The sequence below is a fragment of the Ochotona curzoniae genome, unplaced genomic scaffold (genome assembly GCF_017591425.1).
Source record: "Ochotona curzoniae isolate NIBS_2020 unplaced genomic scaffold, NIBS_Ocur_1.0 contig_2688, whole genome shotgun sequence".
Classification (NCBI taxonomy): Eukaryota; Metazoa; Chordata; class Mammalia; order Lagomorpha; family Ochotonidae; genus Ochotona; species Ochotona curzoniae.
Window position 1 is genome coordinate 13643139 of NW_024465553.1, and position 24371 is coordinate 13667509.

Below are 24371 nucleotides of genomic sequence, written 5' to 3' on the forward strand. Positions count from 1 at the left end.
CCACCTAAACTAAAACTATTACAATTAACTGAAATGTCGGAGCTCAAAGCTGTGACGCGATGTAAGCTCTCTGAGGTTACAATAAAATAGACAGTGAGGAAAGATGTAAAAAGAAAGGCATAGGATTGTGAGTGTTTGCAGGAGGAACTGCTGTGTTTAATTTGATACTGAAAATGTCCAAGTGACAACTTAACTAGATCTAGGCTGCTCTTCCAAATTTATGAAAGGGTTATACCTATGGGGAAATTTAAAAAGAGTGAAAAATATTTCTTTGTGCCTTGTTGAAGCCTCCGAAGCGTCTTGCTATTGCTGCTAATCTGTGATTTGAATGCTGCGAGATGAGAGCATATGCTCTCCAGTTTATTGACATTCCCTCCAGGATACATTGCAACAGGGTTCTATGGAAGAAGTTGGCTCTTGTGATATGAACAAAGTTAGTAATGGTGAGATGCACACACACACACACACACACACACACACACACGTCAGCCCAACACATGATAAACTGTCAGGTTGTGAAAATCAGAATGGGAGAAATACCTGTTCTATCGTGGTAGAACGATCCGCCCATCTCAGATCACCAATAGTGCTTCATTGACCCTAGCTTGCCTCTTTTTTCCTCGACCTTTTTGATCTCACATAAGTAATGAAACACTAATTCCAAATGATGCTACTGAAAAAGCTAACCCTTCTACTTCCTGCTCCCCAAGGGTCTATCTTCCTTGACTCCTGGTAGTGTCTTTTCATTTTGCTTCTTGTTTTCTTTGTAGTTCAAAACCTTACACAGAATACCACAGCAGGAGACCTTGCTAATAGAGAAAGCTTCTAAGGTTACTCCAAAGCATCCTGGCTCTCAGAAATTAATCTCATGCTCCCCCAGGGGTTGGGCTCCATTAGGACATGGCATCAGAATTTACCCAGGTTTTGTCTTTCTTGTCCAGACTTCTATGAAGATGCTAAAGGGTTTGAGTATTAATGTCTAAACCAAAATCTTTAAGCGAGAAATGCTGTTTTCAAAGTAGTATCTAAATATGACTTTGAACCTGCATTTTTATAGCCTGCTCCTGTCTAATCTGATGCCAGGTGGTGGAGCACATTATTCACCTCAGGCCAAAGGATGCTTCTTCCTGCACCACGCTGTATAATCCATTACCTCTGACATTCGCAGGGCTGGGATATAAATAAATGCTTTTGTTGGAAATGCAGGAGGAGTCCTATATGTCTTTGCCCCCTCAATTTTGTCCTCCCCATTCACTGTCTGTGTCACAAAGTGTTTTTCTCGCTTTTCCCCACAAAACTTATAAAAGCTACAAATCAAAGAGGACAGGGAAAGAAGGGGCTCTCAGCAGGTTGCAAATATCATATCTCAGTCATTTAGACATTTGTCAGTTCAGTAACTCACAGCCAAGGTTTGGGGAAGAATTACTGGAATGTGACACAGCATGTGGGCTGGAGTTCCAGGAAGCTATTTCCAAAAAGGTTTGAAAGCAAGAAAGAGCATTCAGCCCACACCCTAGTAGCAGCAAGGAGTTCAAAACACAGATTTGCAGAACGGAGGGCAAACGTCAGAGGCTTACAAAAGGTGCAGTCATCGTGTTCCTCTCGGAGATGACATATATAAATTAATGACAGAGAATATTTAAGGATGCATTGTTGCTGGTGTCCGATGTCGTCTCATGTACTTGGTAAAAACACAACAAATGTGTCTTGGGATTGACTCTAAAATAGATGAGAACGTCTAGCCCATTTCAACGCAAAACAAAACGACAGACTCCTAAGCCATCAGATGTCTCTAGATTAGACTAAACAAATGGTGGCCTGTGGGTCATGCCTAGTTTCAGAAATAGTTCCATTGAAACAGTCATACTTAATACATATGACCGCAGTGGCTGCTTCTGTCATTACCAGAACTAGAAGACAGAAAAAAAAGGCAACAAAAACATGGTTCTTGGTGATAAAGAACGGTGAAGATTTGGCATTAAGCACTGCCAACTTCCAGTTTATTAAAAAGGGGTCCTTTGTGCTTTGTAGCTTGGGTGCCATCTCAATTCTAGCACAGAGATACTGAGGCAGTTTCACCTGTACAAATTTTCCAGGTCTAGGATCTGACTGGAGGATGACTCAAGCCTGACTGAGTCGGTAATGAGATCTTAAGATGCTTGGCCAGGACATACCCGGCTTAAAAGTACAATAAAAGCAAATGCAGTATTAAGCCATCATCACCAGGAAATGATTTTTTTAAGTCTTTTGTAATTCCTTTCAAGCATCTTTTTGTAAATGGACTATTCCAAAGGAAACAAAACATAAATTAAAAAATAGAATATTTGAATTAACCCCCCTTCCAACACACAAAGTTGTTCTGGCATTTTTATGCCACTTGTAGATAAAGAAAGAAGGGCTGTAAGAAAGAGAAGGAAATACAGATGCAAGTGGTTTGGAGAGATGCCCGAAGCACGGATGTCGTGCAGAGAGGGAAGTGGATCCTCTCAGCCCGTGATCACTATTTTTTTGTCATCAGTTGCAACATCTAAAACACTGTGTCCCAAGGAGCATAATCATTTCTAGGTTAATTTAAAAAAAAAAAGACACATTTTCTAAGCCTCTACTTCTCTATTCCTAGAATGCCTAGAAGGTGGTTGTTACAGTTTGAGTGTGAAGGACGGATAATTAAGTCTCCAACACAAATTACTGTGCAGGTGATGATACAGCACAACATCTTCACATCCATGGGGTGATTTCTCTCCAACGTTAGAACCGCTCCACCTTGCGGGTAACTTGGGTAACTTCTTTTAGTCACTGCATTTTGAATACATTTTATAACCCTTATTCAGCAAGGTTCCCAAGCTTTTGTGGTAAATAATTATTTCCTCACTGGTTCCTATCATCACTACAAAACTTTCTGTCACTTAATTGAGCAGGTAGGTAGCACTCACACATCAAGTTAGTAGACGGCAAGCTATTTGAGCTTACTTCAAAGTGTCTGAAAAAAATATTTTGTCACAGTATGTATTTTTTCTTTAAAGTTTTGAAGATATGTGAGAGATGGTACAGCATGCTGATTGGTGGGCAGGTTGGGGAGAAAGGAGCTCGAGTTCCAAGTCTGATTCTCCTTCAATGATGGGAGGTAAATCATTTGTCATAGTCACCTGTGTGCCTCACTGTACTACTTTTTAAATTGGGTATGGTAATAAAAGCTCACAGAATTGCTGAGGATTTAAGAAAGTAAAAAATGAAGTACTTAGAACTATACGTGAGTATGGTCAAGGTTCAATGAAGACTGATTTAAATGTATAAACACAGTAATAGAAATAATGTTTAGAGGCTAGGAACCAGTTCAAGGAACTTTATATTTAATGTCACATATGCAATCATTGAGCCTTGACCAGAGGGGCAACTGCATCTCACACCAAATTTAAGCAAAACAATGCACTAGGTGAAAACTTGAGTCTGTCCAGTCCAATTGGAAGTGATAATAAGCTATAATACTTTTCTCTCAATGTCCAGATCCCAAAAACTTTTTCATAAAGCAGTGAGAAATATCTAACAGTAAAATGTTTTTATAAATGGGTTTCATGCTATTTTAACTTACTGTATTCGTTTATGAGAAAACGTGGCGACAAAGGGCTTTGATGATTAAACATGCAAGAAGCTGCAAGTGAAGTTAATCAAGTTTCCCCACTGACTCACAGGTCACGTGGTAGCACCGTCTACTTCAGGAAGCTCTCTGGTTTTCGTTTCTTCAGTGGCCATCAGTAGCATGTTATTTAACTTCATCTTGTAAATTTTCTATTTCTCTTCCTGTTGGTTTTATTTTATGTTTTTTTTTTAATTTAAAGGGATGTATAGTAACTAAGTAATAGAAACTATCACATACAATGGGATGATACAATGCAGTGTGCACCTCTACTTCCAAACTGAGGATGAACCCCCGATGGAACTGTTAAATGCATCTTGACACAAGGATGTTGGGCTCTGCCATTGTCCATGCCTACAATGTCAGGATATATTTAAATAACAGAATGATGGACTTATGACTGATTATGAAGGATTATGGCATTGTAACAATATGAGGGAAATCTCAATCTATGGAATTCTACCATGGAATAATAAAAATGTTAAGAGAAAGTTTAAAAATGTAATGGAAGCATACTGTAATTTACATCTATGTATATAGAAATGTATCCATTAAGTATTTGCAAGTTTAAAAAATAGATTTTGAAAACCTAGGAAATATCCCATGTTTTCTCAGTGTTAGCAGTGTGGAGAGGAGTTAAACCAGCTATTCTGGTAGAGACAAGAGCCATAAATTGCTGGCAGTTACAAATACAGTGTTAGCATTTGTTGGTCTCTTCCACTGTCTTCATTTTACAAGATGCACATAAATTCCATTCTCTCTATACCTCCAAAGAGAGTGATTCCCTGGGGCAGCAGGGAAAGAGGAAAGCAAAGGGCGGGGTAGAATGTGCTTTCCTAAGTGTTGAAGTCTGACTTTGAGCATTCTGCAGTGGGAAGGAATCATAGATTTGAGTTTGAATCTTGCTTCTATGACATGGATGGGAATGGGATGAGGAAAAGGAAATTCTATAAAATACCACTTTACCAATTATAAGTTGATCTCAATATTTACCACCTTGAAACGATTTGCTTGAAAGCGAACTCTATATATATTCAGTCATTTCAAAAGCAACTCTACCCTGGACTCAGCATCAAGACTTCATGCCTCCTCATTTTTCATTCTCCTTTCAACACAGTTTCTGGTCTGAGAAATACCATGCAGGTTAATATACTTTCTCTTTTCCAGATTAAAGCATGGGGAAAAAAAAGTAAGTGCAGCTTTTAAGGCTGCCATGACACCATGAACAAAACCAGTCCTCTTAAAGTGGGTGACCGCAAATGTCACCCACTTTAAAATTCCTTGTTGAAATCTTATGGAAATGATATCATTACAACTTGTCATTTCTCATTTTTATACCATTAACGTCCAACAAACTAATTCCTTCCCAGTAATCCACGAAGTATCCTGGATAATCACAAGAATAATCCAGTACATATATAACTAAGTACTTTTATCATTTCTATCTCAACAAAAATTACAAATAGAACTATTTTGTTCCGCAGTCTTCAGAATGAGTTAATCTTCAAGATGAAGTGTTGGCTTTCACGTGCTTCCATGAATTTAAAAAAAAAGCTATTTCCCGTTTGACCTCCAAAAGATCATCTAAGCTCAAATATGTATGAGCTGTTATCAGCAAGTTACAAGTTTATATTTTTTGACTGCTTGAGATGCCCTGTTGAACACATTTCTATCTTAGGTTACATACTTGTAACCTAAATGAATTTTATCATGAAAAGTGAAGATTTTCACAAATTCCTCCCCAATAAACCCTAGGCACTACTACATATTGTAGAAATATTGGCAGTCCCTCAGTAACATTTTCTGACATGAAAAGTCAGTCAGTTTATTCCTGAAAAAAGAATTCAGAGATTGATAATCTGTGGGAAAACTGATGCAATGAGTGCTGACAGGAACTTTCTTTAGTGGTCCATTTAATTACACTGCAGAAATCAACAAGGGTTTCTTATTACTTATCAACTGCCAGTAGGTATTGATATTTGTTTCCCACTGTAAGTTTTTCTTCCTCATTCAAATAGCAAGGGCAAGTGCAATTATGAATTCAAGATACAAGCTACTGTTAATTGCCTGTCAATTTGTTTGTCGTCTTTGTGAAGTTCCCTAGAAGTAAAGTTAAAAGTAGAGACAAGAGGGGAGTAGGGAATATAGGAGGAGGAGATCAAAACGCATATTACAGAGAACAGAATCACAGAACAACACTACAAGTGTGGAGTCCCAGACAACATGGCAAGACAGATGTGCCAGACATGACATCCATGTTCAATGGCTGTGCCAACGAAAGAAAATACGAGAACAAAACCAGACAGAGATGTCATGAGAACAGCCCCTAATGCTGACATGAGCCCATGAAAATCATCAACATAACTCATGGAGTTAGAACTACAAAAGAAAGTTATCCCCACAACTCAAGTGCTGGAATTGCTGGGTCAGCCTGGATGTGTCACTTGGTGAGACACAGATGGTGTGAATTGAGCCCATGCACTGCTAATGGAGGCCACGGTGAGCAGAGGAAGCTACAAGACTTCACGGCATGCCACACAATGGTCCTGGGCTTGTTCCGAAAGAAAAGATAAAACAAATATTCTGATTCTGCAATAAAATTCTTTTTATGCCATCTGGAATTTCTGAAGAGGGGCTTGTTTCTCTGCATGCTTGTATTAAGTATTTTTTTTTCCTAGCTCATGTATCATCTTTTTAATTCTATTGTCATAAAGGACAAAGGCAAGTGACTTGTGCAGATTAGGCATAAAATAAAACAGAAAAAGAAGGGAATTTGAAGGAAAATGTCCAAAGGTGGAAGAGGAAAACACAAAATTTCATTCTTGCATACACAACTTTCTTGGATTGTTGCTGGGATTTGTTTTGAGATAAATACTGGGGGGACGTACTAAAGGGGGAGGAAGTCAAGAATAGGATGGCAAGAAAAGATTTTTTTGCCTCGTTTGGTTTGTTTATATCTCTCAGCATTTAAAAAAAGAATAATGAGTTAAAAATAGCCGAATGACAAAATACTAAATGTGAATTAAAAATAAAATAAATTGAACCACCAAAAATTCATGCGGCACAAGATGAGGTGAAACGACAATGTTTTTCAAATCTATACAAGGAATATATCTTTGTATATGCACAAGGATGTGCATATACAGATAGATATATTTGTATAATTTCCTCTTTCCATTCTTACCAAGGCTAACTGAATTATGAAGTCACCATTATAATCAGGACAATGAAAACACAACCTAAAAATTTAACATGCTTAGCTTGCAATGATAAAACAGTATCATGCATGTCTATGTTGGCTGTTACAGTTAAAAATGATGTGAATTTCTGTGTAAACACATGACTGATGACAGGGGCTGTTGTTAATCTCTGCTTATTATTGTTATACTGTGCTTATATATATGTGTATGAAGTGACAGGCACTATATTGCATATACACATTGCATATATACACACAGTATGTATGTTTGGGGCTCACGGGGGAAAAATACTGCAGAACAGAAAGAATGAAAGCAAATCCATACAAACGGTTTAAAACCCAATCCCTCTTTGTCATTTTGGGGACTTGCTCAACGGTTTCATTATGCTCACTGATCAACAGTTTACATTGGCATTTGAAATCAGGAAGTTCTTGTGAATTTGGCTTTGAGTGAATATGTCCATCCACATCCTTAAAAAAATGCCCTGGCCTACGGATGATACCACATATGGGGAGATCAAAGACTGTCTTAACACTGGACTGCAAGAAACTGCAAGAAAGTCTGTACCCTTCAAACAAGAGATTACTCCTTGGGATTATCTGAATATCGTTGGTTGACACTGTGTTTTAACTTTTCTGCCTCTCCTTGGAAGCTGTGTGCTGTTTCATGAGCTACAGCACTCTCACAGTGCTGGTAATATTTGTAGCCATTTCCATTCTCTGCTCCTGTTGTTCGCTTTTGATCCTATATTGGCCTTTCCTAGTCGACAATGAACTTGGGAAGTGTTATTTTTTTACCCTCACAGCCCTCTTCTAGTGCATATAAATACAAGTGATTTATAAAACCTATAGAAGAAAGCATATGTACTAACACAAGATATCATTGTGTTATAAAATTGAAGTAGATAATTGCTGGGCCACATACTTAGGTATAGTGTTCATAAGTTAGAAACAGTAGAGAATAATAGATCATTCCTATTACATTTCTGTTGTTATTCCAATGTTTAAGTCTAATTGTGAATGCTTTCAAAGGAATATAGTTTTTCTAGTATCAAAAAGTAGCTTGGCAGTGAGGTGGGTTATAGAAAAGGGCTATCAGTCCGCTCACTCCTTGGGCTATTGAAGGCATATTACTGCTACATTGGGAACATTATGCTCCCACACACATGTTCCATTCATTTCCAGATTAAGAAACATTTACAAAATGTAATTTAGATCTAAGTACACAATTGTTGGATTTTGTGGTCTGATAAACATGTGATATTACTCATAATGACTAAAATTTTGAGACAGTAATATGTAAATAATTTCACATAATTTCACCTCTTTGTCACAGCTATGATACGTGTCATAGATTACATCATTAGCACTTTGTTGAAATTGGTTTTAAATGGACAACTTCAAAAAAGTTGCAGATGCGATCCTGTGCATGATGATGCTCAGGCATTCCTAATGGCAGGCCTTACGGAAGAGCCATTTGACTGACAAAATGCAAACAATTTTTATCTCTCCATAAGATTCCATATAGACAAAATGGGATAAAAAAAGGAAAATTCCTTTGTATTGAAAACATACATGTTACTGTTTCCACAGAGGAGTGGAGATGCTAAGAACCAATTCTATCAATACAGTCAACATGAAAGTCATTGAGAAGAGTGATGATGAGACCTACTTTTGTTTTTTTGTCCTCTGTGGACTCTGGTAAGGAAAGTTTTATTTCTCTGTATCCTATTTTTGAAACTTAACATTTGTCTTTAACATTTTAGCTGTGCTTTATGTCATGTCTTTACAAATGAGAACTGAAATGATGTAACAACTCGGGGCCAGATTTCCCTGGTAGAAACACTTTATGAGACATCTTAACCTGATAACGATTAAGAGCCTTCTTCTATGTGTAAGATGCAACAACAGGTTCTTGACAATTCTGCTAAATTAAAATTTCACCCGATTTGCTTTTGGGGCTAAGATGGAAGAATATAGTAACAAGAGCACCAAATGCAAATATGTGAAACAAAGATGCATCCTAGAACCATTCTGGACCTAGTAATTATTTTGTGACCTCATGTTGCTGCCATTAGCTTAAACAATCTGACCATTATGAAGGCACAGCATTATTGACAAACAGATATATTTCCTCTTCCCTGTCTGCCCTCTGGTGGAAGCACTGTCCTTTGAGATTTGATCAAAGGATATTTATCAAAAATAAAGGCAGAAAACCAGGCCTAATTGACAATCCCAAACAGATATCCCTGGAGAACAACTGGATGAGGCAATATGGTTGTTAAGTATCACCATGCCATTTTTGAGGTGTAAAAGCTGCTGTGTTTTTACTCTGTCTCCGTGCAGTAATTAGCCCTGGGCAAAACACTTACAGAATCTTTAGACTACAACAACAGAGGACAGAGGTAAGAAATGAAATGCATTTTTACCTCTTCTGCCTCATTTCACACTTCATGCTGACATGTTAGGACACAAATGTGAACAGACTAAAGTTATTAACTATCATGTGGCTTCATAATGTCTCGAGGGATTGCAATACCCAGTGATTATTTGTGCTTCTAGTGATTGTGGGGTCCAAAGAGATAAAAAGGAAAATGAAATATGGCTTTTTAATATAAATGAAAGTATAGTTAAGGGTTAGAATTTCTATAAGAACAATTCTGATTTTTTTCGTGGGAAACAATCACATTTCATAAAGCAAATATTTACAAGAACATCTCTAGGAAGTTCATAAAATCATAAACATTCAGAAAACACAATATTATCTGATTCATGAAAGAAATACTTCCCAGAAATAGAGAAATATGGAAAAATCAGAATTGTTTATATTAAAGTATACATTTGGTTAGGGAAATATTTATGCTTATGAAATAGATTATAAATAACTCTAGAAGTTTTATTTTAGTCCTCATAGAAAAAAGCTGTAGATAAGAAATAACTCATTCATTCAATCAAGTCCTAATGGAGCTTCACTCACAACTTAGGATTTTAAAAACATTTATATATTTTCTAGAAAATATATAAAGTGATGGTACTCTTTGAATTTCCCAAATAACTGTGTGTGAACAGGCTTCTGTATGTCCATCAAAATGAATTAATTTGTGCCTTAATTTGTATATATGATTATTCCAGAACAGCAACCCATGGTGACCCATAAGTACTAAAGAGAACTCTGGGAGTGAAAAGCTATTTCTCATGTCTGACTCAAAACCAGTAGAGTTGAAGTAAAAAAAAATGTGCTTTTCAATTGATGTGTATATGAAGACTAAAACACTGATGAATTCTAGCAGGTGATGTTCGAATTTAGATCCATTTGAAGTCCTTACATTTTATAACTTACTGAGTAAGTTACCTATAGCTTTGATATGCCTAGTAATGGAAACAGGTTCAAAAAGCAACAAAGAGGAGACAAGCATGACAGGAGGCCTCACTAACTGCACATAGATATTTCCAAAAAGATCAATTGTGGAAATGCAAGGTATTCAAGACCACAGTTTGATTCTCAGCATTTACATACAACTCTAGGACTGACAATTTGTGTTCAAGTTCAAGGTTTACGACCATATTGCTGCATGAGAAGTGGAAAGCCTTCTCTATAGGTGGTGCGAAACTAACCTTTGTATTGCTTCTGGAAACTGAAGGCCAAAGCCACAGTTCCATGTGGAGCCAGACAGGCCTGGATAGCAGGTAACAACCATCTGAGTAACTCAGACATCTGGTTCAAACCACTGTTCTCCGTGCCTCACAAGTACATGTTCCCTGGTTTTGTTTGTTTTGAATATGCCTGTGACACATGGAGTTCTGAATTGTTTGTGGCAAGATGAACGTACCTATTACCTCCATCCCCTCCCCCCACATACAAAGCTTTAGCTTCTTGGTGATATTTTTCTGTTACATGCCAATCAGTCAGCAGAAATGGAATATCATGGCCTTCATCCTCTTTCTAAATCTCTCTTCCCAAGTTCTCCTCTACAACACAACAGATCATCACTTGCCCCGTGTTGCTGTGTTGCTCAAGCAGCGTTCTTGTCATGTTCTACTCTCTGCTTTTGAGTCAGACAAAACACCAGTGCAGCAATTGAAACGCTAACAGGGTTGCTTTAGCACCACTAGCTTTGGGCCTGTTCAAGTTTAAAAGGATGTTTCTACTGAAACCCCACAAACCTCTAGAGAGGCATAAGAGTTTTGAATCAGAAAAAATGCTCTTGGTGGGCATCCAGTAATCAGGGCACGATGGTTTTTCCATCAAAAGCTTCTATATAACTAGATAACCCCACCATTTCAGGTTTCAATTGTACTTTTCCATAAGCATTTTCACAGGCATCAACACTAACAATAACAGAAACACGCCCCCCTCAGCCCCAGAAAAGGCTAAGCAAGGAAGAAGACAGGCTAGATATTTTGATTTCATGGAAAATAGTTTGTGTGTTTGCTGGGGATCATTTCATGTTCACATGAGTCCTTAACACTTACATGGCTAGTACCCACACGCCTCAAAATGATTCACTGCAGTTACTGATATTGGAGAGGTAGTTTAGATAAACTTTTGCCTCTGTTTTTCCAACAGCTTGCTTCTAGGAATTGAGTATGAAGGAATTAAATCTACAGAGAAGTTATATCCTGACTTTCAGAAATACTTATTGAATGGATTGGTGAATCAATGTTTGAATGAAAACTTGTTGCTGCAGATTGGGTTGTGTCTGCTTTTGCTCATGGTTATATCACTTAGGACTAACTGATTAGTGTCAGAGACAATTTAACCAGGCCACATTTATTTTACTTGTTTATATCTGAGATTTCTAAGGGACACATCATTCTCCAAAATGACAAAATTCAACGGATTAGTAGTAGCATATCCCTGTGCATTGCTAGGGGATAGGAATTCACAGAACTTCCTGAATCCAAAGACACAAGAAACCAAGCAGTCCAGGTTTCAACAAAAGGCAATCATTTTGCAGTAAGAGATAGGCGGCTTTTAGTTTTGGTATTTTTTTCCAGAAAGCCTAAATTTATGAATTAGCAAAAGAAAAGGCTTACTGACTCACTTTCTCTGAAAGAAAAAAAAATTAACCCAGACAACAAAATACTCTACCTGCTGTATAAATAGGGTCCTAAGCCAACTCTAGCTTTTAATTGCATTAAACATACACAGAAATTCCATGATATCTGTTCTCTATTACACACATATAAAATTTAACTTATAATAAGTCTCAAAACAGACTTGGGAACACTGATAGAAAATAATTAGGGACTGCGGTTGCCTGCTGGACATTATATATAGCTCACTATACAGAGAGACCGTAAGACAACAAAATGTATCTGAATCCAAATGGGGAACACACTGAAGCTTTTAATGGCCAGTCTTTCTGCTTCATCACATGAGATACATTTTGCAGCATCCCAGCAGTCAACAAGGCATAGTTCAGTACTAATTTTGTATTTACTATACTGTATTGCTGCACACATTCTCCAGACACACAATAAACAAAATTAGTATAAATAGAATACCATGTCAACTGCTGTTGAAATCCCATGGAAAATTTTTTTTTTTTTTGCAGCTTAAACTGAGAACAACTCATGAGGTTTGCAATGTTAATTATCAATCTTTACGGCTCCACTTTGGGTTTGTGCTTTTTTATGTTATTGTAAATTATGCCGCTTCATCGCCCCACCTCACATCAGTTGCATAGCAGCTACTGGCTGCTGCCAACTTCCAGTTCCAGCAGTTAAAGGATATTCAAAGGTGTACAGTTGAATATGGACCTTTTCCCCTTCACTTCTAAGAGAATAGCTTACTTTTCCCCCAGATCTCAACTGATCCTTCCATGGGATTTGATGCTTTTATATATTATCCATATTAATATTTATATATGTATGACCATACATATATAGATACAGGAAGTACATATACAACATAGCATTATATATATATAAAACACATGTAAAATCACATACATATGTATTGTTTTTTTGCAAATGAAAAAAAGCAAGCAAAACAAGACTGACCTGACCTACCTGTACTCGGTTCACATTCAACGAAATCTTCATCATCACTTGAACATTCAGCAGATGAAACAAGGTCATCTGATGTTGGCTGTTCATGTCCAAGACAAAACAACAGGGTGGGGAGAGACAGAAAAAAGAACCATGAACAAAGGCATAGCAGGTTACTAGAGTGTCCCACCTCCTGTTATTATTACTATTTCTCTGACCTGCAGATGGCAAGCTTTAGCATGAACTTTGGGGTGCCTCTGAATGGCTCTGACCCAAGAAACCTTTATGAGCCTTTCTGAGAAGCTCAGTGGCCCAAGAGGATTTATCCAAGTGACTGGGGACATTCAAGCCTATCTCATCCTGTTAAGTCACATTGTGAAGCCTGCCTCTCTCCTGACGCTAATTTCAGTCTTGAGATTTCGATGAACAGAAGAATGATTGTTTCAAAGGGTCAGGCAATACAATCACAATAGACCTTGTTTTCCAAACACAGCAACTAAAATGGAGACGGCAGGCCCTGTCCAAGGTGACATAGGCAGGCAGGAACGGAAATGAGACAGGAGTCAAGATTCTCTCCTTCTAATACATTGTTTTCCAGTTTGGATACAAGCTAATAGGGATATCTTTTTCCCCTTCCGTTAAGACTCTTAAATGATATTCAAAACTGCAGATCTGCTTCAGTTATTCAACAGTTTTGCTAGTTATTAGCTAGACTAATGGCAAATAGGAGATGCATAACAGAGGACAAGACTATATGGAATGTGATAGTAGTCTTGAGATGATTCCCAGGCTTGCTGTGCACAGCCTTAAGTCTGTCATGTGGTGGTTCTGAAACCTATAGCGTAGTATAACTGCTAAACACTAGGGACGTACTGTCAGAACACAATAGCTTCTTTCATTAGCAGTAATTCCTTCATATGATTGCTGAATTAGTAATGCACAACATCAGAGTGATATTTCAAGACACATTTAGATATTGGAAAGCTGTTTGAGGACACATTTGGACTTAATGATGATCAAAGCTGGAAAATGCTGCAGATGATCTGTTATAGGACAAAATAGAGAAGGCTGTATGTATCTGGGGAGTAGGGTTCTTACTACAAAGGTGAGGAGACTGCTTTATCTACATGTCTCACATTACAATCAAAATGTTGCTTTTGGACAGCTGCATATCTGCAATGCAAAAAGCAGATGTGGGATCTGCTAAGTATGCACATATTCAATATATTATCATTCTATATTCCTTATCCCCCTCTTCTTCACAGAATAAATTGGATAATCTTTCTTGAAGGCATGGAGAATCATACAACTATAAAGCAATTACTATAAATGACTATTAGGTATGTACTCCTATTGATTCAACAATTCACTCTACCACCTTTTGGAATAGGAGCCACTAATCCATGAAGAGAACTGACATTAAGCTAATTGCTGAAGCACAAAGCTAGAAATAATGTAATGGGGCTTTCAGCAGATTATATGGCAGATCCTAGTCTTTTTATTTTTTAACCTCATCATAGACGATACTGTAGGCTAAATTACACCCCTCAACATCACTACCTTATGTTTAATTTCAACCCCTAGCATGTTGGACTATTGGAGACAGGACCTGAGGAAAGTACTTAGGCAATAAAGTTAAAAAAAAATTGTCATTATGATCAGCCTAATCCAACGTAATTGACAGTGCTGTAAAAAGTAGAGGCCTGTGGGAAGGCCGTGTGAAAATCGGGGGAGGAGATCGAGATCTATAACCCCAGGAGGGTCACCCAATAAGAAATCAGCCATGTTTACACTGGGATTTCAAATTTGTAGTTCGCACAATCGCAGAATTAAGCTTATGTTGTGTAATCCACTGAACTTGCAATCTGCCCTAGCCAATGAATACATGTGGAAATTCCAATGCTTAGTAGTAGCAGAACACCCTGTTTTAGATAGACATGCTAAATATAGGACTAATTGAACACATCGAAGAACAATAGAAATACCACCTTATATAACTCATTTCACTTAAAATGCCAGAGTGGGTACACCTACAACCACATAATTGAATGCTATTCTACATTGGACAGATGAAATTACTTCTCTGGCATACATGGTAACAGTATTCCCTCAGTATTTCTTTCTGGAATGGATCTCTATTCAGGTTCACTTCAAGGCACTGATTAGGGAAAACACATACCACTTTTGGAAGGGTTCAAATAATTTTTGATAGCTTCAAATCCTCCTCTCCATGGGGTCAATAGCACCTATCTCAGCAACCTTTTGAAGGATCATATAGTGTATCTTTGATTTTAAAACTTTACAGGAAAAGGAAAATGTATATCCAGCTAAAAATCATTACTGCCTTGATTATGAAGACCTTGCAAAATGACCCTTATAAGATTTGATTCTGCAATGTTGAATGAAAACTGGTGAGTCAATAAAAATCTAATGAGCTCTCTTGTAAAACTGTAGATCGGGTGATAAAATCAATAAGGTCACTGAGCAAAGACATCAATGCTCGGCCCAATAAAAATTGATGTCTATATTAGCATAGTACTAATGGCATATTTAAATTAATTCTAACAGATACACTTTTTAAGGGATTTTTTAAAAAGCAGACATTGCAAAGCATCATTATTTTCTTCCTTGCTTCTGACACCATAAACGTCCTTTGTGTTTAGTTGGTACTTTGTCTAGTCACACTTCCTATTCCATCCATACAGCTGGAATGATGCAAATTGCACATCTACACACTTCCACATTCTGATTGCTATTACCCTTTTTAATGCTGTGTCTCCCTTCCTATAGATGTTTGCCATTATTCTTCTCTATGAATGAAGACGAATACAAAAATTTCCCCATGCAGCAGAACTAAATGTTATAACCAGACTAAAATAAAATTAAGTCAGAAACAGTCTAGTAGATTATGATTGTAAGGTCTAACTTCACACACATCCCAACTGCAAGTCTTGTTCCTCCACTTAAAGACTGAATTACTGCATTTCATAAATTAGCCAACACATCAGCCAATCACAGTTCTTCCAACTGTGGTAGTTCACTACTCCTAATGTAAGTTTGATATCTGCCATACGTCCTTTCCCGATTCACCCCCTCATTTAATGCTAGTTGGTGGTACCTGCCTCTTTTTCTGTTGCACCTGCTCAGAGGAGTCAAGAATGGAACAGGTAGGCTGGAGGAACACTTGTATGCTTACTGTGGCACTATTCAAAAACAGTCAAGTGATGAAACCATCTAATGCCTACCATAGGTGACTGTGTAAAAAATACAGTGGTATCACTGATATAAAATGGAATATTACTCAGCACCAAGGATGAACCAAGAGAACAGGAGCTGAGCTAATCTAGGGACAGAAATAGAAACACCACATATCCTCACTTGTACATAGAAGCCACACTATTGGTCTGATGTACAGTAGAAGAGCAGTTACTAGAGCTTGAGTGGATTGTAGGTGCCAGCAGGCATAATGCACAGGAACTGCTAATGCTGTATATCACAGTAGTATAACCATATTCATCAACGATTCTTTTTGCTTATTTCAAAATAGCTTGTGTTGGAGTATTCAATGTTTCCAACAACAAAGATAAATGCCAAAAGTGATGGAAATTCCAGTAATCCTGACCTGATCATTACATATATTATTCATGCACTGAAATGACACACTGTATCCCCATTCCACTATATATGTCACCAAAAATGAAAACTTTTTTCCCAATGAGTTGAATATCAATTTACATCATCCATATAGGTACTATGCAGACTCACCCCATTGTTTCTCAAACTTCATAATGACCCATTTCAGTGACAGCCACTAAGACTCCCAAAGCAAGTATCACTGAAGGGGAACCATAGTAACCAACACTGTAGAAGTTATCATACAGTGTCTGACATGGAATCTATGTAATGTCTGCATATTTTTTTCAGGCTCTGATGAGCAAATACTAAGACTTCTAGATGATGTGAGAAGCTTAGGATCCTATCCTCAAGTAATAATAATTTTATTCAAAGTTCCCCATATGAAACCCAGAACTTTTCTTTTAGCAGGTTCCTCTCTATCTACCTTATTGTGTTTCCTTATTCAATTATACAGTGATAGGTATAGGTAGGGTCTGACCTTGACACATTGGAAAGTTACTTAGTCAGTAGAGAAGATTCCATTCTTTCACACAGGCACAAATGCAACCATCTCCCATCATTCTAATTCCCTAGAAGAGCTATTGACACTATTATGAACTATCTAGAATTAGCCTCCTATTCAATTATACAGTGATAGGTATAGGTAGGGTCTGACCTTGACACATTGGAAAGTTACTTAGTCAGTAGAGAAGATTCCATTCTTTCACACAGGCACAAATGCAACCATCTCCCATCATTCTAATTCCCTAGAAGAGCTATTGACACTATTATGAACTATCTAGAATTAGCCTCCTAATACATCTCGCAGTACAACCGCTGGCTTCAAGCGTTATGCTAAGCACTTAGTATATTAATCCTTTTGCTACTCAAACATACCTGATAGTGTGCATGGGGGGCACAGACATTTGCAATGACATCCACTGTTTCTCATTCCCCTTTATGTGACAGTCCTGCATAGGACTCTTTTTTTTATAGGTAATTCTGTTCATCACGGTGCCTTCATGGCATCTTCAGTTTTGTTGTCCCACACTGCCTTTCTGTTCTTGGTATCTACGCTTAACGGGCTCACATATTGTGGTCCCCATGTCCCAGACCAATATTATCTAACTTATCCAACAAATAAAAGATCCATGCCCAACCAAAAGTCAAGTAATTTTGATAGTGTCCGAAGATGCTGAGACCCACCATCAGTGAATATCACTGTTCTTTTTTTCACGAATGTTTTCAAACACCTATGTGTTACATACTGTAACAAGTACAAGGGAAATGTGGATAGGTAAGATTTAGCTTTCCTTCTGATGGAATTCATAGCCTCTGCTCGGACAACCAAATACACATGTGATCTAGACAGATCTAGCAAACCGAGTGCTGTGACAAGAGTAAACATAAGGTTCTAAAAAGGAAGTAGCAGTAGAGCAAAGAGCTCTTCCAGACAAAAAGAAGAAAAGGAACCTTCAAGGAGAACAATGGTAAAGCAAGAGGGAGAAAGGCCATGAGACAGAGAATGGCATTTGACGGGGATACACAATTCTTTCAAGGAGTCAGAAGTTTGAGAACACACAGGTGACTTGCACACCTACTAACTGTCCACATGAGCAGGGTGAGCACATGCAGAGTGAGTATCAGACAGCTCCTTGAGTTAGGCTGTTCTGCAAACCCAGCTCATGAACATGGCTTAATACACTGCCCTGTAACATTTTACTCCCCGCCCCCCACTGCTCATCAGTGTCCCTGCCACATTCATTTATTTCTCTGTGCGTGTGGTTTCTGAATGTGGGGCCCGCACACACCGCAACCTGTCTGTGCCACGCAGATTAAATATTGCACCTAGCTTTTCCTAGAGGAAGAAAACATCCTTTGGCTCCTATATGAAAAATAATAATTCATGTGACCCTATTTTAAATTATGCATTTCATATTTTTAATCCACATGCTGAAATTGCTTGGTTCTATGTTAGGACTCATAAAACTAAAGATGGGTATTATAATAACTTTCAATAAAATATCTCTCTGGCAGCAGCTCTCTATTTCTTTCCTGATAGGTTTTTTTATTGCATTTATATATTTTTTATTTTTTCCAGCAAATGCTTATTGAAATTACCCTGAAATAAAAATGGTACAGAATACAGCCCAGTGCTCCATCCGCCCAGGTAAATTATGGGTGTATTTACCTTCCAATTCCCTCTGATTCACAAACCTGACTTCTCATTTTCCCACAATGAGCTATGGCTTCTAGAATCACTCACTCCTAATTATTCACTCTCAAGGCCTCTATACCATCTCAGCACAGGGATGGTTTTACACGGCACTTCATTACTATCCCTTATTTGGGAATGGCTCAGAACTGCTCAAGACAGTTTCACTAGGCTCCCCTCCTCGGTGCCATTTCCCTAGGTCACTGCCAAGTCCAACCTTCAGCCCTTTATCTTATATTCAGAAAAGGCTAATCATTGGGGTGAATGATCATTTTTCTCCACCCAGGTCCTTGAAAGCACAGTTATTTGACTGAGATTAAGTGTGAGATAAAATAAGTCCTGCCACAGAACAGCTTTATGAAATTATAAATAACACTCAAGAATGACGATCTCCTTTCTTCCTGTGAAAAAGGAAAAGAGAAAAGCCCTTAAATACTGTGAAGACCCACCGCAAACAGCCATACATCTCCCAGCTGCTCCATGCTGCAACGCATTCCACTCCCTCCAACACTGCATGTTTAAGCTCCTTCTCTCTCTGCTTTCCACTCTGAGTTGGAAGTACAAGTATTTCCTATGAGGAAGCATTTCACTCGGCTTCATCATCAGTATTTCTTCTCTATTTAAACACTTTTCAAATACTGCCTGCACGCTGACTTGAGGCACATCAATAACTGTTCCTAATCTCTGAAAAGCTTGATCACCTCACTGTCACTTATTCAATGCACATCTTCTCTGCTAAGATCGGGCTTAGCAAAGATGAAGATGCTGCTTGAGATGTTTGCGACATACACTGCAGGTCCTGGGTTCAAGTTCTGCATTTTGTCCAATTTGTCCTTGCAACACATCATGGTCCCACTACTTTGGACTCTGCCACCTGCATCTGAGTCACAAATTCAGTTCCCAAATCCCTGGCTTATGTGGTATCTAACTTTGGCTATTATGGGCATGGAGGAAGAGAACCAGCATATGAGATCTTCCTGTATCACACATTTTTAAAAAGCATTACCTTTCACTGCTAAACACACACCATCATGGAGTGTTTTCTTTCATCATGGCTATTATCTGTTCATACAGGAACACCACGGTTTTCTGACACCAATTTACAGGAAAATGATAGAGTTTTAGCAAAATGGTCAGAAACCATTATTGCTCTCTTTTCTTTGACCTTGTAACTTACCCAATACAGAAGCAATGCTGCAATACAGTCAGATCGCATGGCTGTGCTATCTATACTCTCATTTCAGTCTAAAAATGTATCTGCTTTTCTCAGAAGCTGCGGCCATTGTCTTCACAAGTGAAACATGGATATGCGCACTTAAGTATGAAACTTGTTATGGAAACATTATTAGGCAAGTCACAACAGTTGGCGATGAAGAAAGCACGTTCTTGTCTGGAAAAGATGTGATCTAAGGTGACATTTGCATCCTATGTGTCTATCGTGGCCTAGTGCTTTGTGAATTGCCTTTCCGTGTTCAGCTGAAGAGGTTTTCTATTCTTTTTTTTTTAAACCAATTCTTTCCAGTACTCACTACCCGAGACAATTCCTTGCCAAGTAAGATATTACTACATGTATATCTTTACTCACTGCCTATTTCCACCAACTACTATTACAGATAATCAGTCTGGAGGTGGGCATTGGCTACTGTAGTTATGGCACTCATTAGCATGCCCACATAGGAATTTTCACTTCAAGTCCTTGTCCACTTTTGATTGAAATTTCATATTACTAACTGCTAATCTACACCTTGAAGGGTAGTAGGTTCAAGTGTTTAGCTGCTTATGTCGCTGCCATTGAACTGGCCAAACCAGAATAGATTTCTGGCTCCCAGCTTCATCTTGGACTAGAATCAACTATTACAGCACTTAGGGAGTGAAATAGAAATGGGAATACCTTTCTTTCCTTTCATATAAAAATAAAAAAATTAATAAAGGTAACTGTCCTGGGCTGAAGGTATGACATTCTTCCTGACCAATTCCATTTTTTGAAACAACTCTCGAGAAAATCTGACTTAAAAACCAGTCATTCTTTGGCTATGAGTTTATTTGCACTTGCATTTACCCATTCATTCTTTTGCATAAACACTTCATAATCGTCTAAGATGTGACAGTCATTGTACTAGACCTGACACATAGCAGGTCTCCTTCCTTAAGGAATTCGCAGGGCATGAGATTTGAGCTGTGTCAAATCAGAAGTGCTGATTGGTTCCTACACAATGAACTACAAAAGCTTAAAATTAATGTGGGGTTTGTGGAATCCACAATAACAAAAATCGCTTACCTGCTGTCATGTAAGACAGTAGGTTATCCAGGAATCCAAGAAAATACCCTGAATGCTCTAAAAACTATGCTCAGCAGATTGCCTATTTTTCTTCTTTCCCATACAATGCATATAAACAATGCCATGACTCATTCTACCTTTTGCTAATGAACGAGGCTTTATGGAGACGCCTTTGCAGATTCCAGATTTAATTAACAGTAGGAAAAGCAAGTTGGCTTATCCATCTTTTGTGCCGAGAACTGAGACCTTTTTGAGGTTTTTCAAGGACAATATAAATACATGTGGTGCTGTGGTTTTTCCCCCTTTTCTTTCTACTTTCAAGATTTTCCTTCCATCTGCTCAAAAAGGAAGGGGTGGATCAGGAGAGAGGGGAGGGAGGAAGAGGAGAGTGGATGGAAAGGGATTAATCTATCTGTTGTTCAAAGCAGCCTGACAGAGAGAAGAGGAGTATTGAACCACAGAAGATTAGCCAAACTTCAATGTACCTTCCCAAAAGCAAAAGGAATGTAACGCTACGTGGTGTTCCACTGATAAGCAAATCCCTCTAAATCCTTTCAATTTATTTCTTGGCCTAGAGAAATTACATATTATTTAGGAGACAGAAAACACACACACACACACACACACACACACACACACACACACACACACACACACACACAAATAAAACCACCATCTTGAGGAATCCACATTGGGTGCCTGTCAATGATATACACATGGAAGTCTGACCTTGATAAATGCTTCTCTCATCAGTGGAGTCTTCACTAGAGTCACTGATCAGAAAGCATGGCTTTCTTTCCATTGTAACCTCTGTTGGTTATTTACCATAGACATCTTCCGGAATATTGAGAGTCTGACCAGTAGGAGGAAACATGACACATGGAGCTAGAGCTAAGACTTGACCCACAAACGATCTTGCTTTCTTTTTGCCCTTTTGCTCTCTACCTGTTTTTTTTTCCCCCTTGCAGGCTCCATTTCCTTTTGCTGTGTGAGCTCTTGGTTTCAAATATCCCGAGGCTATGATCATCATCTGTTGCTTTCTCAGGTCAGAAGTAGAGCTGGATTGGAAGTGAAACAGCCAGGACATGAACTGGCACCCACATGGGTTGCCAATGCCACAGGGTAGAAGATTAGCCTGTAGAGACATGATGGCAGCCCAGCTGCTCTGTGTTTGAACCAGTTCCCTGCTAATGACCTGGGAAATCCAGTAGTTGATACTCAAACTATTTGGACCCACACCACCCATGCCTACATGGATCAGAATGAAGCCTGTGGCTTTGGCCTGGCTTGTTTACCACCACTGAAGTCATTTAGGGAATGAATCATAAGACTAAAGGTCCCTCTTTCTAACTCTTTCAAGTACATAGCTATATCTAACAATAATATAATAATAGCCTAATGCTTGTTTCACAAATAGTCCACTACTTGTACTGAAGTAAGTGTGGAGGGCATGTGAACTCATGCCAGGTCTGCTCAAGTCAAATGAAGAACAGCTACCTTAGAGAACTAGGTGTGGTTGATATTCATGACTAGCAAGCAAGAAACTGAGAAGAATGCAGGCTCAACATGTAGAGAAAACAAAAGGACATATCAGGTCAGCTAAGGAATAAGAATCTAGCACAGAAAACTTAGCACCATCAAATGCAAATAACTGAACATGAAGCAAAACTGCTAAAAAAAAAAAAAAAAGACTATTTTCCTCCCGAAATTAGTATTTCTCATGCAGGCATGTAATAGAATGTTAGAAAAGCCAGATGCAGGTGTTAGATCTGAGAGCAGTGGTTAGAGAAAGGCTTGTGAACTTGAGGCTGTTCTGAAAAGGACAAAAAGGAGTTGCAGGTGATATGCAGCCAAGAAGTTTGAGACATGATTGTGAGGGGAAAATGAGAATCAAGTGGAAAATGTGAAATCCCAGGAGAGCAAAAATATACAGAAGTCAGTTTTACATTGACATTTTACCCTTTGTTGCTCATTTCTAGGAAATAAACAGTCTTCCATAGGGAAGGGCTGGAGAGTTGATCCTAATATAGTTGTTTGAGTTCTATTAAAAAAACCTCAAGAAAGAGGATGTCCTTAGATGCTGTGGATGGATTGTGAAGCTCAGAAACCTAGAAAGGCCAGTTCACCCTGGAAAAGTCACCTCTGCCAACACATTGCAACCAGCATTAAATGAGCAACCTCTTCGTAGATACTCCTTTGAAACAAGTCACAAAAGCAAACATACCCAATTTCCCCACAGCAAAGGGCACGGCTACTCATCTTCATTTCCAATAGGGAACGAGGCTCGTGCTTCTTCCATATTTGAGTTCATATTAGCACTGATCTTTCACTGTGAGAGCGGGTGTTCGGAGTGGATATTTGGGATTCACTAGGACTCATCAAGAGTGCTTAGGTTTGGATCCAGCCCCAGTTCCATTGCTAGAATCCTGTTCATGTGCACATAAAGGAGCAGGCGATGGCTCGGGTATTTGGGTCCATGCCATTTGTGTGATGAGCCTGGGTTGGCTTTCCAGATCCACGCTTTGGCTTGGGCCAACTGCAGCCAGTATGGACATTTTGGACAGGGAATGAGTACTTCGGGGTATTCTGTTCCTGCCCTCCTCTCTCTCTCCTCCTTTTCAATTTCCTTCTAATGTGCATAAAATGTAGAAAACTCTGAAAGCTGGTGTTTTAAGTATAGCAAGTGTAATTGCAAGCATGAGGCCTATTGCAGTCACAAAATGCTGTGTTCTCAGAAGCATTCCCTGCTGAATCTCATTCTATGCTCTTATGCTCTCTACATTTATACTAATTGTATCTGTGAAAAAATGTATTTAAAGTTCATTGGCACAACGAAGCATGTGTATAATTAAAGGGGCTATGTGCCACCTGTGCCACGTGTGCCACCTCTGCTCCTTGCCACTCTTACCCTACCCACATCTGCTACTACCAGTGCCCCACCGTTATGGAATCCTCTGTAATAGGAGACCAGGAGCCTTATCTCATCCTTGGGAAGTGGATATTTCCCAAACAAGCATGACTGGGGATAAACTCTCAGGTAACTAACTTTCTTTGCCAATATTTGCCTCTTTGTAGATTTTATGTCATATTATCTGGGAAACAGGCAAGTGTTGCAAGTACTGAATTGGTGTGGAATATAATGGTTTAAAAAGAAAATGTTCCCTTTTTCCAACTTGTGTAGAAACTACACCAGAGGAAATGATGTTCTTACAAAAAAAGAAAAAGAAGAAAAAGAGAAGTAGAGAAGAAAGGAAACAGCCAAGGACCAAGGAAAGTAACTGAATCCTTTGCTACTTTTTATGTTGATCTCCATCACTAAAAATAGTGACATTACAGGAAATACAGAGCCCCTCTTCCTTTCCAACTTAAATGACTCATCAGCAAGCTAAAATGAAGGGTGCTGGCTGTAGATGTGTCTAACCAGGAGCTAAACAAA

The 24371-nt window shown here is 38.5% G+C and overlaps 1 protein-coding gene across 11 annotated transcripts in view; it reads right to left on the bottom strand.

Moving 5' to 3' along the window:
• Nucleotides 1-24371, bottom strand: part of NRXN3 (neurexin 3) — a 1255286-nt gene that overhangs the window by 29282 nt on the left and 1201633 nt on the right. For 7 of the 11 annotated variants that reach the window (XM_040975217.1, XM_040975215.1, XM_040975219.1 and 4 more), the window contains one exon: nucleotides 12849-12927. In XM_040975217.1, coding sequence (XP_040831151.1) covers nucleotides 12849-12927 — 79 coding nt within the window. Of the gene's footprint in view, nucleotides 1-12839; nucleotides 12928-24371 lie in introns of all 11 variants that reach the window. The other 4 variants (XM_040975218.1, XM_040975226.1, XM_040975224.1 and 1 more) reach the window with 1 other exon arrangement.